Raw genomic sequence first — 17,338 nt, 5'->3', positions numbered from 1 at the left:
TGGTAGCATTGAAGGTGGTGAGAAGTCTGATCTGGTTATAAATTTGCTGCTAGATTGGATATACTGTGCAAAAGTCAAGGATCTCTCCCACATTTTTGGCCTAAGACTCACAGAATGGAGTGATCATTAACTAAGATGGGGAAGACTGGGTAGAGCAGGTTTTTGGAGGATGGTGAAGAATTCAGCTTTAGATATATCAAAAGTGAGTTGTACCCAGATGGCGAAACTTGAATTGATAGTTGGATATATGAATTGGGAGTTCAGTGAAGAAATTAGGCCAAGGACTGGTTGAACTTTGGGCATTCAATGTTAGGAGAATAGGAAGAACCAGCCAAGAAGATTGACAACAGGCAGTAAGGGATGATAAATCTCATCCTTCTCTCCCCAGGGATAAGTAGACAAGACTTGAAGTAGGATATGAAATGAGTGTTGCTTCCAACATAGGAAAGTAAGTAACATTATCAACATGAATGTCAGAAGCTAAGCAATAGGGATTAGAAGATGAAAGTGCAAGAGTACATCAGTAATTTGTGAATGCTTCCATATGTTGTTGCTATATATAGTACATCAGATTCTACTTGCCTAATTATTTCTGAATGATTCTTGCTATATAATTGTGTTTTTAAAAAAATTAAATGAAGACCAAGGACATACATATGCAAAAAATTTGATAGTAGCTCATTAACAAAATTTGTATTTCTTATTCTTTAACATCTTTGATGCTATCTTAATTTGAGTATTAAGAAGTATTATTTATAAAGCGGTTTTTGCTGCCTCCTCTTACTTCTTTCACACACTTCCAGAGATCATATGTAGATATCTAGTCATTACACAGAGTAGAGCTATAACATAACGAGGATGGTTTCCCTGACATATACAAATTGGTCTTTGTGATCAGTTGTCTACCTGAAAACGTTGGTTTACTTGCCAATGTTTTGGCAATTTGGTTTACTTGCCAATGTTTGGTATCTCTGCTTTTCTCAAAAATTACTCCTTATTAATGTTCTTTCCATTCATAATATTTTGCTGGTGCATTTAATGTTCTCCCTACAGTGCCCCAGACATTTTACTTGGACAAGGGAGATGAGGAGAAACATCTATTTAGGGCCTGCTACTGCCCAAGCATGATGTAGTGGCTTTATATCTGTGAGCTGCTCTCCTCTTCCCTCATCATGGACATGGGCACACAAGCATAGCCACAGAACATATGCCTGCACATGTTCTTGAGAGGGATCCATGGCTCATAACCTTTTATTTACAGTTTCTTTCTTTTGTTAAATCAGAGATTTTTATATTCCTCTACTCATTTTTTTAACTGTTTTAATTTTCCCTCTTATTGCTACATATTTATTAGAAATGCATTTGGGGTTGGAAGTTAAAAATTACTGTGCTAGGTAGGCAGGGTAGGTTTTGTTCTCAAAGAAGAGTTAGTGTTCCTTCTTTATCTGCCACCTTTTTTTTTTCATTCATTCCATACCACTGTGTCATCTGCAATTCAAAGTCAGATAAGTCTTAGTCCAACTCCTCAAGGAGGGGAAACTGAAAAGGCATAAATTACAGTGTAATAGTGTAACGTGGGCCGGGCACGGTGGCTCACGCCTGTAATCCTAGCACTTTGGGAGGCCGAGGTGAGTAGATTACCTTAGCGCAGGAGTTGGAGACCAGCCTGGGCAACACAGTGAAACCCCATCCCTACTAAAATACAAAAGAAATTAGCCGGGCGTGGCAGTGTGTGTCTGTAGTTTCAGCTACTGCTGAGGCTGAGGCAGGAGAATTGCTTGAACCCAAGAGCTGAGATCACACGGTGAGCTGAGATCACTCTACTGTACTCCAGCCTGGGCGACAGGTTGAGACTCCATCTCTTAAAAAAAAAAAAAAAAGTGCAATGTGTTGCTAAAATATGCATATATTACAGTGCAATAGTGTAATGTGTTACTAACATGCATAAATTACAGTGTAATAGTGTAATGTGTCACTAATATGTATAAATTGTTTAGAGGACACAGGGTGGGGATGATGCATCAGAGTTACACTTTGGGGTTAAGACAGGCTGTCACAACAGTTGGCACATGAGTAGAGTTATGAATAATGGGGGAAGGGCCTTCTTGGGAATGGGAACAGCATGTGCAAATATACAGAGGCCTGGAACAGCATAGCATGCTGAGAACACCTGGATGATTGGAGCCATTCAAAAAATCTTTCCTCTTGTGTCACATCTCTGAGAAGGTACGATTTTATAAAGAGACTCTAGTTTCTGCTCTAGGAGTTAACTACCATTTTTTAACCAGAAAATAGCTCATAAGAAGTAAATTTAGAGTAGTTTTTGGACATTTTTGTACCCTCAATTTTGCTTATCAGAGGATTGTACCTGTTTGTTTGTTTCTGCTGTCATTAAATTATCCGTATTAAATCAGGGAAATTTTCTAAAAATAATTCTGGGAAAAGGTACCATAGGTTCAGAGTATCAGTCTTATTCCTGTTTCATCTTCCTCGCTGGATCCTTTTATTTTTGTATGTCTGTATATGCACAGCCATAGGCTGTTAACTCTTGATAGTATTGTTTCTCTTGGTAGTATTCATTTTGGGAACTATATTTTTCAAGTTTGGCATAACAAATTTGCCAGAAGAGATACACATATTTAAAACAATAACAACAACAAAACAGGGATAGTAAATCACCTGATCTAGAATTCTCTGCATAGCCTTTAGTATCTTCCAGAGAAAGTACAGTCATATGCAGCCCATAGGCAGATGCTGTGAAAGCTGTTAAATTGTTAACTTTGATTTTAGATTTTAAAGCACTCCTGGGCTGGGCAAGTTGATTTGACAAGCTGTTTTTCAATTGGTAGTGCATTGCACAAAATCAAAATTTAATTTGACTGTTATAAAATAGTGCTTGTTTTTGGCATGGGTTTTTGTCTACACATTTTGTAAACATACAAGTAATTGTCACCTTCTTGCTAAAAAATGGTTTATTATTTTAGGTGGTGCAGGCAACAGGAGGTCCTGAATTAGCCAGTTCAGTACTTAGTCCCCTATTGACTAAGGACACAATTGATTTCTTAAATTATACTGTCAATGGTGATGAACGGCAGCTGTGGATGTCATTGGGCGGAACTTGGATGAAAGCCAGGTAAGCATAGATGAGTTTAGCATTTACCACCTATAATGCTTTAAGTACATTCTTTGTTTATTACATTGTTCTAATGAGACATTTATTTAACCTTCTACATATGAAGGACTAAGTGTCATAGGATGAAAAAGCCTAAACCCTTAAAAGCTACAAGTCTAGTGGAGGAGATAGAAGTGTATGCATTATAAGGAATGATATACCTTAGGAGTGAGTCATAAACAAAATGCTCTTGGTGGGCAAGGGGGAGCCATCAGGAAGAGGATTTAGATAGGAGGGTAGTTAGCTTTCAAATAAGAGCTGGCATGTAAAATCCACAGGTACACATAGAGTTCACAGACATACATACACACACACATGAACCGTCCTTGCTAGTCCATGTACTTTACATAACTACTGTTACTATCCCTGTTTTGCAGATGAGGAAAGTGAGGCACGGAGAGGATAAGTTAATTTGCCCAAAGTCACACAATTTGTAAGTGACAGAGCAGGGATGTGAACTCATGCCATGTAGCTCTGGAGTCAGTGTTCATCATTAGTTTGCTAAACTGCCTTTCAGCAGGATGAGTAGAATTTCCACAGTTACATAACAGGGCAAGCGCCTGTCCAGTAAAGAGAGAAGCAGAAGTGAAGGCATGACATAGTCAAGAGAAGAGAGGATGAAGATGTGTTTCTCTGGAATATGGACTTCGGGTGGCAGTTGAGTGTGGAAGGGTGGGAGGATGATGGTATTAAAATGAGCATATAGAGATGAGCAGGGAAGTATTATACAGTCTTTCAGTGCCATGCTAAGGAGCTGGAGCACGGTTCTATAGGCCGTGGAGAACCAATATCTTTGTGACTACGAGTGTGACATAATTACATCTATGTTTTAGAAAGACCAGTCTGGTAGTCGAAGCTAGCAAGGACAAGGACAAATGTAACTGGAGGTAGAGGCCTTTTGAGATGTTAATATTATAGTAGAGCCTCCTTTATAAATCAGTATTCTTCAGGACCAGAGAGTCACAGTGGGACTGAAAAGGAAGAGTGGGTAATTTTAAGAATTGTGCACTTGTCAAGAAAGTGATTATGGAAGATAAATCATTAACAATTGCAGTACTAATATTTGCTGAGCAAGGCAAGGTAAGAAAATAATTCTAATTTCATAATTATAAATAAATAATTTTTGCTTTGCTCATTTATCTTAATCTTTTAATTTATTTCACCACTTAGAATAAATCATTTAGTATGGCCGCTTAGACATTTGTCTTCCTAATGCTTTTGAATGGGTTAGCCTAAGAGTCATGGGCCAATTCATAATTTTTTTTCTCCTTTTTTTCCTCCTATCAAAACACATACAAACTATTCTACTTATTTTTTGGACTTTGACAGTTGCTTCTGTTGGAATATAGTTAAGCAGAAAATTATTTGAAAGCATTGCAGTTGTTGCTTTTATATAGAAAATATTTAAATTTACCTATATTATTTATGTATTAATACAGCATAGTATATACTTTATAATACTGTCCTCATACTGTCTAAAAATTGGTTAAATACATCTTTTATTTCTTAAATTTTTAATTGATACATTATTTATAGTTTTACATATTTTCAGGGTACATATGATAGGTTGATATATTCATATACTGTATAAAGATGAAATAAGGGCAATTAGGATATCCATCACCTTAAATATCTTATTTATCTTTATGCTAGGAACATTTCAATTTTTCTCTTCTAGCTATTTTGAAGTGTACACTAGATTAATGTTAACTCTAGTTACCCTGCTGATCTATCTAACACTGGGTCTTATTTCTCCTATTCAAGGTATGTTTGTATCCATTAATCAACTTCTCTTCATCTCCCCACAACCCTGCCTCATCCTTGTCAGTCCCTAGTAACTGCCAGGCTACTCTAACTTCGTGAAATCCACTTTTTTGGCTTCCACATATGAGTGAGCTTATTTCCCTTAACAGAATGACCTCCAGTTCCACCCACGTTGCTTCACATGAGAAGATTTCTTTCATTTTTATGGCTGAATAATATTCCATTGTAAATAGATCACTTAAATCTATTCAATTTATATAGATTATTTTATGATAAGCCTACGTGACATCCTTTAATTTCATGAAGCTCATTAAATGCATCAGGTCTCACATTACAAATATAGCTCAGGCTCCTTAATTTCTTTGTTTAGGGTTCTATCTTAAAATAAGAAAATTAATTACCATTTTAAAAACTATATCAAAATAAAATATTGTTAGCTATTAACATGTGGAAAGGATCATTTAGATCCTGATTGGTAAGACTACTAAGAAATGAATGTACTGACTGATTTAAAAATATGTAAAGATAAAAAGAATCATGAAAGTCTATAACAATCTGAATAAAATGACTGATTTCATAATACTCTGTAGTAGAAATATAACATGAAGAATTAAATATGAAAGATGAAGCAACATATTCCAGCAAAAATGAAGCCCTCATTTTTGTCCTAGTTATTTTTGTGGTTCATGAGTGATTACGATCTTACAGAAATTAGCCTCACTGAGTGTCATTAAATGATGAACTGATATGATTGTGATTACAGATTAGTTGGCTTTACCGATTAAAACAGAGCTGATACATTTAATTTATAAAATTGACCATCTGTTTCATTTTAGAGGACTTCATAAATTTAAAAATCATAAACCTTAAGAACATGCTAGGCTGTTTCTCTTTTGAAAGATATATCTGATACCAGGAGGTTTCAGTAATGATGGGAGGGGAATGAAGGGAAAGTTGGGAGTCTGAAACTACTTTAAATGTTAGAGAAATTTGTGCTCTAAATACTTATCACACTCCAAGCTCCATGCCCGCTTCTTACACAAATTTTTAAAAGCCTATGCTCATGTTAAAAAGTTGAGTCTAATGGAGAATTGAGGCAACGTTGTGAAAACAGTTCATGCAACAGAATTCAATCTTTCTTTCATTTTATTGGTGTGAAATACTGGTATAAACATGTTTGTTTTTTCTTTTTGGGTGGATGGAAAACAGATTAGATATGTGCTGTTTTTGTTGTTTGTTGTTTATGTGTGTGTGTGTGTGTGTGTGTGTGTGTGTGTGTGTGTGTGTGTGTGTGTATGTATCTAGCCTTACTGAAGATAACTGTGAGCATGGGCACATTCCTGGATGTTATTGTTTATATGCCTTTATGCCCTCCTACAGAGCAGAGTGGCCAAAGGAACAGTTTATTCCACCATATGTTCCACGGTTCCGCAATGGCTGGGAGCCCCCAATGCTGAACTTTATGGGAGCACCAATGGAACAAGATCTTTATCAACTAGCAGAATCTGTGGCAAATGTAGCAGAACATCAGCGCAAACAGGAAATAAAAAGATTATCCACAGAGGTAAAGTTTTTTTTAACGTTATCCTTTGCAGACAGTGTAATTATCTGTGTATTCTCTTATAATTCTGATCGCAAGTTCTATTTTATTGATCTGAAAATTGTTCTAGAATCAAAGTCTGAATGTTACCTTCTCTGGAATTACCTCTCTCTCTTGCATCTGTCATTTCATGACAGTTGCGCTGTTCCTCTTCCTTGAAGCCCAACCCCAACCCAAATTGCTCTCCTAGAGCCTGTCAGCCCTCACCCCTCCCCTTATTGCCACTTTTCTCCTGGCTCTGGTGATCCTAAGTAAGCTTTTTTAGGATGACTTTCTCTTGTGCTACTGCCCTTTGGCTTATTTCTTTCTGTTTTCCTCTCCCATTATCAGGCCCTCAAGACAGTTCCCTGAACATAGATCCTCTACCCTGTCCCAAACAGCTGTTTTCTGAATGCCCCCAGTTACTTAATTTCTCTCTGTCTTTTCTTCATGTTGCTTTGCCTCTCTTCTCTTCTGTTTGTTTTCTTTCTTTCCTTTTGCCTGGTTCTAAACCTCTGGAGCCCTATCAGCCTTGCTAGATGACCAAAGTTTTTCTGTACTCTAGTCCTCAAGCTCAAATGATCGTTTATAAAACTATACACCTTGAGGAGATTGTAACACTCATTTTAAGTATTTTAGTAAGCTTTAGAGTATAACCTATTTGGGAATCAAGTTGAGAGAATGAAATTGAGGATGCTGTCTTGTCACATTCCTTAAAAATGATGTTTCTATGACTCTTCTTGTTTGTTGGAAAAGAACAGTGAACAGCTAGACCAAACACAAATAGGATAAGAACCTGAAGAATTAGGTGAATGAGGTCTAATCTGAAGAAGAAACAGTAAATGATGATTAGAGCTTCCTGAAATCCTATTATTTTATTTTGTTTAATTCCTTAGCTTAATTTTCTCAGGCTATCATAGGTATTTATAATGTGGCAAACATGATATGAGAGAATGAATTAGCAAACCATGGTGTATTATATCCTGTGACCACTTTTCAGGCAAAACACTCATCTAAATTAAATTAAAAAAAATTTTCCTTTGCGGACTATTCTTTAAACAATAACAATATTATTGTAGAAGTTTGGTTCAATTCCTGAAACTTTAAAAATAAAGCAAACGTATTACTTTGGAATTATTTTTTTCTAATGTAATTGTTTTTTCCCCTGGCTGTATCATAAGGGAAGAGGTGGATTCCATGCTTGCCCTTCCCTCTAAATGAATAATTAAGACGACCTCACTGCTCAGTTGGCAAGCATATGTCCCTGCCCATATTTCATTGTTCAGGCCTCATCATTGTGAATTTTCTTTCCACTTAAAGGCCAGTTTTTCTGGAGGAAAGAAAATATAATCAAACATGAAATTATGATACACTTGCTGTTGCTATAGTTACAGCTGACTCTTTTCACATCATAAAAATTTCCAGCTTATAGCCTTCATATCTTAAATAAGAAAATATACTCACTTTATAATACATGGCTCAGAAATTCACTTTTGTGATTTCTTTGTCAATTTGTGTATTTAAGAAGAGAGTAATGTGTTCTGGGTTCCCAGGATGTAAGTTTGTCTTTTCACTGAATAAGTAATTTTAAAAGAGGAATTATTGAAAATCCTTACTTGTAATGAGTTATCGTTTTCCTGTTGTAAATTATATTTCATTTGATGGCCAAAGTAGTTAATCAGAGGTTTAAAAAAATGAAAAGCCACATGCTAGCAGTTCCAGGGAATTTTATGCCTTGAGATTTTGTTGGAAAACAGGCCAGGTAATGGTGACTTAAAATGCATAAAAATGTAATCACCCCTAGAAGAGAGATTTTATTATACTTTATTGCTACTATAATAAAAGCATTTACAATAAGACTTGGGTAATTCAGGATCTGGTGATTTTTGTTTAGGACTGAAAGACATAGGTGACATGGAGTGACAAATATGGGTGGCAGTACTCAGCTTCTTTACTTCCCCTGAACTCTTGGTAGTCATCACAGTTAGTCATTTGTCATTTTTCTCTTCTCCCTTTCAGTATTACCAGTCACTCTCAGGACCCAGTGATTTCATACTGCTGACCTCACTGTTATGTTCAGAGCTGGGCAAAAGGTGTGGGTGCTTCTAACAGTTTCTTGCACTTCCCTCTTTAGAACAGCCTTTAATTAAAGATTAATCTAATGTAGTGCCTCTACTCTTTCCCAGGGAAATGATAAACTGAATTAATTGAGCTCAGACTTTTTTAAATTAAATGCTGAAACTTGTTTATTTGTATTTGTGTATTAAGTGCAGTATCCTGATTGTGTATATATAAACATCACCTGCTCTGTCCATGGATAAACTCAGCCCTCCTCCTACTCGCTTTGTCATTAGAATTAACTATGGTAACTATATGTCTAAGACATTTCTGAAACATTTTTAGTTTCAACTATTTTGCCTGAATGAATCCATAAACAAATATACGAAATCCATAATCAAAATATCCGAGGAAGTCCAGTGCTTCAGCGTCTGTCATGCTTCTTCCATACTTAATTTTTATCTAAAGAAACAATGTAAAGGCTTTGGGGAGTTTCTGTTTGTTTGTTTGTTTTCTTTCAATTTAAGCATGTATTCTTTATAGCAGGGGTCCCCAACCCCTGGCCATGGACCAGTACCAGTGCGTGGCCCATTAGAACCGGGCCGCACTGCAGGAGGTGAGTGGCAGGACTGGAGCATTATCACCTGAGCTCCACTTCCTGTCAGATGAGCTGAGGTTTTAGATTCTCATAGGAGCAAGAACCCTATGAGAATGCGAGGGTTCTCTTTATGATAATCTAGTGCCTGATGATCTAAGGAGGAGCAGTTTTATCCTGAAACCATCCCCATCACGCCTGGCCCTGAGGTCCATGGAAAAATTGCCTTCTCTGAAACAAGTTCGCTGCCAAAACAGTTGGGAACCGCTGCTCTATAGCTTTAAAACCGTAGTCCTCAGTGGGGCCTATAAACCTCAGCTGTCACGCTTGGTAGCTCCCAGTAGTTTCCTGTCTGAATTATCCTAACTACAAAAAAGGAATGACTCTTATCCTGGACTCTTGACTATCAAGATCAGTTTAGTTGTGCCTTTCTGCATTTACCTTAACAGCAAATATGATAATAATGCTGCTATTTTCTTTGAAAATAATATAATGTTCTGTGTATAATTTTAAAATTGAGAAAAATGAGAACTTGGTATAATTTTAATCCCTAGAGTTCAGTTGATTTTCATGTGACAGTATTTACTTTGCTAGAATGGTGAAAGTTTCTTGAACAGAGAGAGCAAAATTACCCTTTGCACTAATGACATTTTTTTATTATAAGTAAGTCTTTGACAAAAATGTATCACTCCTGTTTCATAATCTGTTAACATAATGGTCAGTCACTTGAAAATGAAAACTGATCACAATATAGTGGAGAGATCTTGTTGACTGACCTGAGTGCTGATTCAAATAGTATTTGGTGATTCTTTAATCTGCCCTACTTTGTCTTTCAGCATTCCAGTGTATCAGAGTATCATCCAGCCGATGGCTATGCATTCAGTAGCAACACTTACACAAGAGGGTCCCATCTGGACCAAGGGGAAGCTGCCGTTGCTTTTAAGCCAACTTCTAATCGCCATATAGATAGGTAACATTTAATGGGCACCTTTTGGAGAGCTGTGGATAACTGTCTCTGATCTAGTGCTAACAGAGGTGATAGTATCTGTCTACTACTTCTTTAAACTTTCCATCTGTTAATTAGTTGATAAAGTTTTAGTTGTTTCTTAAGATAACTGGTTTTGATCAACGAAAGATGTCTGGACCTCCAGTCTGTAAGTCTCATTTAGTGCAAATGCCTTTGGATGACTTTTCATTTTTTTTTACAAGATACTTCTGACAAAATGTGTACATTAAAAAGAAAGAATTGTCTTGAAACCCTCCATTAGTTGGTACCAGATGGTTTCTGAGGATCCTTCCAGCTCTGTAGCTTTTAAAGGAAACAGTTTCCATCTTAATTTTCACTCAATAAAAACAAATAAACTTTCCATTAGATAGATATATTTAAACTGAATATAAACTAAATATTTAAACAGAGTCAATGCCTTATTTGTCATTCTTGCCGTCTCATCTTATTATATTTTATCTTGAGTTTGCAGTTTTACATTTCATTTATTTTTCCATATTTTCATTCTTAAAAAAATATAGGCAGAGATGGAGAATTGTGAAGAGAAGAAATAAAGGAACTAGAATAGGTTCATTTTTTTTTCCAACCTTGTTTTTAGTAAATGAGATCTGCATAGAGGCAAACCATGTAGAAAAGAGAAAGAAAAGAAGGTAAAATCTTGGTAACATGGGTATAGGAGGAGTGTCATTCAATGAACTGGGGTAGAGAACTCAGCCTAGTACTTTTTCCTGTATCAAAGCCTCTCTTACCACAAGAACTATATGCTCTTTATTTCTTTTCTGTATACTCTTTTCTTAATATATTCTAAAGAAAGTGGGATTTAAAATTTTTCTTCTTTGTCAGGAATGCTGGCAGGTAATGCTTAAGTAATTGCTGTAGAAATTACACAGGTGTAACTCCAAGGGCACCAGTGACATTAAATTGAGTACAAAGAAAAGTCAGCAATGAATAATATATTTTAAAATGTCAACATATGAGAATGTTTTAATTATAGAATTAATTTTTAGTAGATACAGTTGAAAATTAGTTTTGAAGCTTAAACATTCCATTGAAATTCTTCTTAACTAACTCAGAACTCATCTTAATATTTTCTTTTTTCTTTCTTTCTGTCTTAGATGTCAGTATTTTAAAAATCATTTCAGATTAATAGGCTTCTTTTTGTTTTACCACTCCAGTAATTCGGATGATTTTCCACAGCTAGTTAACTAGAAAGCCACTTGAGTACATTTGCAGAGTACACATTGACACTAGAAAACTTCTATCATGTTCCATTTTAAGACCACACCTAGCATACTGCGGTCACTCAATAAGTGTAGATTTATTTGATTGATGGATTGGGTGAATAAGTGCATGAGAGTCTAACATTTCAGAATCACTAACTCCCTGTCCTTCACCTGCATATCTATAAGGGATAGTATTACTGATGGAATCACCTCTTCTGTTTATTTTGGACACCTCGCCGCAAAGTCTTTTAAAAGTTTACCTTGATTTTTATGATCTTTATAGAGTATCAGGGAAGTGTACCTTTGGTTTATTGATTTAGTTATATCTCACCCTGTCAACTCCCAAATAGATTCACATAGCTCACTTAAATTATATGCAGTTAAAGTGGTGTTATTATTAAAAATTAAATAATGAAATAAAATATAAAGTTAAGAGGGAAAATTATGATTTTTATAAAGTATAAAAGTTGACCCATTGAATTTCAGATTTCTGACTGTCAGAACAAAAAGAGAAACATAATCATTTGCTATCGTTAGGAAAAGGAATAAGTATCAGTTCATTGGGATAAAAAATTGCTTTTCTTACTCAAATTCTCAATAATATTTGTCTCATGAAATTCAGTGTAGGATAGGATAGGTGATGTCAGGGAAGTTTATTTTTAACAATTTTTTTTCCTCACCACAGAGAAGGCTGTGGTAAATTTTACAAGGTTTCTTTGATGAATGGAAATTTAAATAAAATATAGTGAAGGAAATTCCATGAAGGGATAATAATTTAGAACGGTCAGAATTTCACCATAGAAAGAATTTTTTTTGAGTACCTTGAGTGGTAGGTAGATTTTATATCTCAGTTGTTCTTGTGGATTCCAGGTCTCAACTGGACTTAATAGGAGCTAGGATAGTTGATAAATACATGAATCATTGATGTTCTATGTTGCCAAGAAAATGTGTCATCATTTTGAAAAACTATCTGAAAATTGTGGTCTGATATAAAATATACAGAGGTTTGAAATTGGTTTTTATAAATAATTATGATTGACCTTAAACCATATTATATACCAGGAATGCAGTAGATTCTGTTAAAAGAAAAGCTTCAGACAAATTTAACAGTTCAGTTGAGCAAGGGGGAAAAGTTAGTTCATGAATTGGGCAACCCCCAGAATCACAGCAGATTCAGAGAGACTCCAGGGATGCCTCATGTTCAGAGCAAATGTATAGACAAAAAAAGGAAAGTGACGTACAGAAAACAGCTGGATTGGTTACAGCTTGGCATTTGCCTTATTTGAACACAGTTTGAACAGTCAGCAGCCTATGAGTGCTTGAAGTATGGCTGCTGGGATTGGCTGAGACTCAGCTATTGTTGCAAAAACATACTCCTAAATTGGGTTTTCAATGTGTCTACTAAATTAGGTTACGATTTGTCCACAGGACTCCAGTATGGAAGTACAGAGGGTTTCTCAGGACATATTTAGCTTAACAATGCCATATGAAGTATATTCACTGTTCTGTGAAATTACTATGCCATTAGGTAGACTGTTGAATTTAGAGCCCACACCTTTGAGTTTTATAGCTTACTGCTGTCGGATGCAATTAGTATTTTTAGAGAAGTTCTCAAATTGCTACTGTCTCTATGTCTGCTCTCTATCGAGTGGCATATTTATTATTCCAAATCAGAAACAGCCCATACATTTTGTTACATTTCATAGCTCTTAAGAAACTTTGGTACCGCTTCTTTTTTTGGGGGGGGGACAGAGTTTTGCTCTTGTCACCTACTAGGCTGGAGTGCGATGGCACTATCTCAGCCCACTGCAACCTACACCTCCTGGTTTCAAGCAGTCCTCCCTCCTCAGTGACCTGAGTAGCTGGGATTACAGGCATGTGCCACCACTCCCAGCTAATTGTGTATTTTTTAGTAGAGATGGGGTTTCACCATGTTGGCCAGGCTGGTCTTGAACTCCTGACCTCAGGTGATCTGCCCTCCTCAGCCTCCCAAAGTGCTGGGATTACAGGCATGAGCCACCCCTCCTGGCTAAAAAACTTTGGTACCTCTGAAAAATTATAAACTGTGATGATCTGATTGGTAACTATGGTTCCTGTCATATTCATGCTTTACCTTTAGAGGGCAAGAAACTGCGAGCCATAAAGATTTGTAAATTCTAAAGCACTCCCTAAGTACATGCCAGGTAAATACTTCGGAGACATGCAAAATAACAAAAACTTCGTTATAGACCCTTAACTCTCCATTATTAATAGTGATTATTTTGAAGATCATAGGAGAAAGGAACATAAGGGAAGAGAAGAAGATAAAACACTGAAATTATTGTTTTCTTAATGTTTGGGGTAGTTGAATCTCTTTTATCTCCCAAATGAAATCTTAGTAGATTAAATGTGAATATATAAAGTAAATAAAAGCAGAGCTATTCCAGTAGGGATAGGGATGGGAAAATATGGAACACTGTTTTAAAATTATTATTATTAATAACATATAATAATTACTTGGTCATAATTTCACCAATCTTCTTTTTAATATACTAAAAATAGCCAACAGGTTGTTTGTACATGCTTATCTATAGGGTGTTCTGTGCAGGTCCTCTTTTTTCTTTGTCCCTGTCTCCCTCCTCCAGTGGAGTTAGTGCCGAAGAGGCAACAAAAACCTATGATGACAGGATCCGTTATGTCTACAACTGTCCTGCAGGCCCTGGTATAACTCAACATTCCAGAGAACTTGGTAGACAGTAAGAAGAATGGCAACTTGACAGGTGTAGGATGACCTAACATCTTTAGTCTTTGTCTGCTATTTCCTTTGTAGAATTGTGTAAATAAATGTGGGAGTGTAAATGGAGGAGAAGACTGGGGAGTAAAATTAAGAAAGAGTTAAAGTCATTTTATTATTGAAATGTATGAAGAAAATACACATGTTTAATGCATTAAGTGTATTGTGCTACATATAAAAGTAATCTTTAATTAAGTGGTTAAATCTATTAGTACTCATTTAATGATTAGAAGAGGTATCTGGTTTTTAAAGAAAGGTGTATTAAAAAAAATACGGCCCATGCACTTTTTAAAAGTTTATAGTGAATTAAATTATTTATTTACTTATTTATTTGCAAGTGTCACTAGTCTCGTACTTAATGCCTATCTCTCATTTTGCAATTTAGATAACTGGGCAAAGTGTTTCTAAAAACTGATGCCTAGTTATAAATTTTAAATTTATATATTTGGTTACTGAATTGCAGACATTGCTTAGATTAGTGAAATCAAACTATAACTAAAATTACCACTATGGAAATTATCTTTAGTTTCCTTTAATTTTATGAAAAATACTAATATTTAACTAGTTATTTCATGGTAGAGATGGTAATTAACAAACATCCAGTGTGTGTATTTAGTAGACAAAGAATTCATAGACTTGGATTCTAGATTTGGCTAAGTACCAACAAGCCTTGTGATTTTGCATTATTTGTTTTTTCCCCTGGCCATAGTTTGATCATTTTAATAGTAAGAACTTTAAGTCACTTTTATTTCTCATAATTTAAAATATAATAAAATAAAACTACTATAATATTTCAGAAAGTTTTCTGGTAGGATTTGACTTGTCTTAATGTTTTACTTCTGTTTTTATTCTTTAGGAAGAGCGAGCAGAAAAATAATCTTTTTTCTTTCTTTTCATAGAAATTATGACCCACTCAAAACACAACCCAAGAAATATGCCAAATCCAAGTATGACTTTGTAGCAAGGAACAACAGTGAGCTCTCGGTTCTAAAGGATGATATTTTAGAGGTAATAGAATTTTTTCTTCTTTATACTCTTAATAAAGTAGTTTTATTATATTACTGTTTTGGTATATAACTAAACTTTCCTTCAAAAGTATTATATTACTAAAGATGTATATTAGAGACCTACATCTATTTAGAAGGTATTCCTTCTAAGGGGGTAGGGAGAGAAGGGAGTGGATTTTTTAACTTCTTTGCCCTCTTCCTTCTCTCTTTCTTCTGATATTCATTCATTTTGGAGTCAAGGCTAGTTATCAATTCAGATGTGGATGCACATAATAGTTCAATAAGAGAAAACATTTTCTTTTTTTATCTATGCCCTTGCACAAATGTACTCAGCAGTCAGTGAGCTAATGTTATTGGGGATAGTCCACCATAGCACCAACTTCTCTTTGTTAGGTTCTAACTGAGAGTTCATCTTGAATATATAAGGTGGATTGTCACAATAAATTTTGCAAGAAAAAGAGTCATTTTTCTATACTTTTTCTATCACCAAAATGGAGACAATGAGCTTTCCAAAAGAGTCATTTTAGTGCTCTTTAAGTACTTCAAATATGCAGACCATTCTTTGGAGGTAAAATTAACCTTGGGTAGATTCACCATAATGATACCTTGCCTACTGTATACTCATGAATGTCTTTCTTAGTGTAATTCATGAGAATCATTCAATCAACCCTACATTGACACTGAGTCAGTTATCAGAAGTGGAAACATTTTCTTTGTTGAAGTTTAGAGAAGTTCCTTCTTAGAATGGCTTTTATATGGAAATTATACCTGTATTTTCTTGCATATAACAGATACTTGATGATCGAAAGCAGTGGTGGAAAGTTCGAAATGCAAGTGGAGACTCTGGATTTGTGCCAAATAATATTTTGGATATTGTGAGACCTCCAGAATCTGGATTGGGGCGTGCTGATCCACCTTATACTCATACTATACAGGTAAGCATGATTTCTTTGTAAAATGTGATGTGTACACATTTACAAATTTATCACTCTTAAATAGGATTCAAACACCTTTGTGTATAGGTCATTTTGAGATGTAGTTGGTTATACATTTTTTCTAGAGTAATTGGTGGGGGGTGGGCAATGGTGAGAGACACAGGGAAAAATTATACATATGTTTTCTGATTTACTTCTAAAAATTGTTCAAAATGTTTTGCAGTAGGTGCCCGATTCTATGAATGCTTTTTTCCCCCAATCTATAGTTTTTCTGACATTTGGAGAAATGGCATTTCTGTCTTTTTAACCCATAGCTGTCCTGTCCACCAGTAGCTTCCTCTTGATAGAGGATGGCACTGAGATCATGGCTTGATGTCCAGCAGTTCATCTTCACCAGCCTTTGCCTTCAGTCTCTTAAATGTTCTGCCACTGAGCAGCCTTGAACTTGCACTCATCTCACCTTACACTAATATATGAGTACTTGTTCAGTTGTATTACAATATTTTTTCCTCTTTTGATTCTAAGATTAAAATGTACTTATGATGTAGATTAGATAGGTCAGGCTCTCTCTTCTTGATCACTGAAGGCCCATGAAGGTCTATTCTTGAGACCCATGCCACATTTTCAGAATTTCAATGAACCTGATCAGTTCACTCACCCTAACATCTGAATTAACTTGCTTTTCATCAGGGATTTTAGACCTGTGACAGGCTCTCTAGAGTCAGGTCTGTAAACAGAGACAGAATGGATGGACTCTCTGGTATAACCTGTGAACCAGGGGTGGCTTCTTTTTTATTCCCCAAGAAAGAATTCTTTTAATTTTCAAAGTCTCAAGAAAAAGTTCACATCTGACCTCATAATAATGTCATGAATTTGAGTAGAAGCTGCATAGAATGTGCAGTGAAATAGTTAATTTTTATGCCAGATCTAGGCTTAAAAAAATACAAGTAGTCTAAAGCTGGAATTGTGATCATACTTCTGCTGCCATGACAATTTATTTCAGTACTTATGGCTCCTCATGGTGTTCGTGCCTGGTGTCAGTCCTGTGCTTATCCAGATGGACTTGGCCTTACTAGAATCCATGAACCAAGCAAATATTCAAAATAAAGAATTCATATATAGTTTATCTCAATAACTTAAAGTGATGGCAATGGAAACTTTTTGCTGTATTATGTTTTGGCTGGCCTGATGTGCATATATATTATGTACTTATTTTATGTTCATCA

At 35.5% G+C, this 17,338-nt stretch overlaps 1 protein-coding gene across 8 annotated transcripts in view; it reads left to right on the top strand.

Moving 5' to 3' along the window:
* Positions 1-17,338, top strand: part of EPS8 (epidermal growth factor receptor pathway substrate 8) — a 168,525-nt gene that overhangs the window by 126,393 nt on the left and 24,794 nt on the right. For all 8 annotated transcript variants that reach the window (XM_032253731.1, XM_032253739.1, XM_032253732.1 and 5 more), the window contains exons 13-17: positions 2,985-3,133; positions 6,317-6,500; positions 10,005-10,138; positions 15,070-15,178; positions 15,969-16,112. In XM_032253731.1, the coding sequence (XP_032109622.1) occupies positions 2,985-3,133; positions 6,317-6,500; positions 10,005-10,138; positions 15,070-15,178; positions 15,969-16,112 (720 nt within the window). The remainder of the gene's footprint in view (positions 1-2,984; positions 3,134-6,316; positions 6,501-10,004; positions 10,139-15,069; positions 15,179-15,968; positions 16,113-17,338) is intronic.

This window comes from Sapajus apella, unplaced genomic scaffold, assembly GCF_009761245.1.
Source record: "Sapajus apella isolate SASKATOON/1434 unplaced genomic scaffold, GSC_monkey_1.0 scaffold84, whole genome shotgun sequence".
Taxonomy (NCBI): domain Eukaryota; kingdom Metazoa; phylum Chordata; class Mammalia; order Primates; family Cebidae; genus Sapajus; species Sapajus apella.
This window is presented reverse-complemented; position numbering and strand designations above follow the sequence as displayed.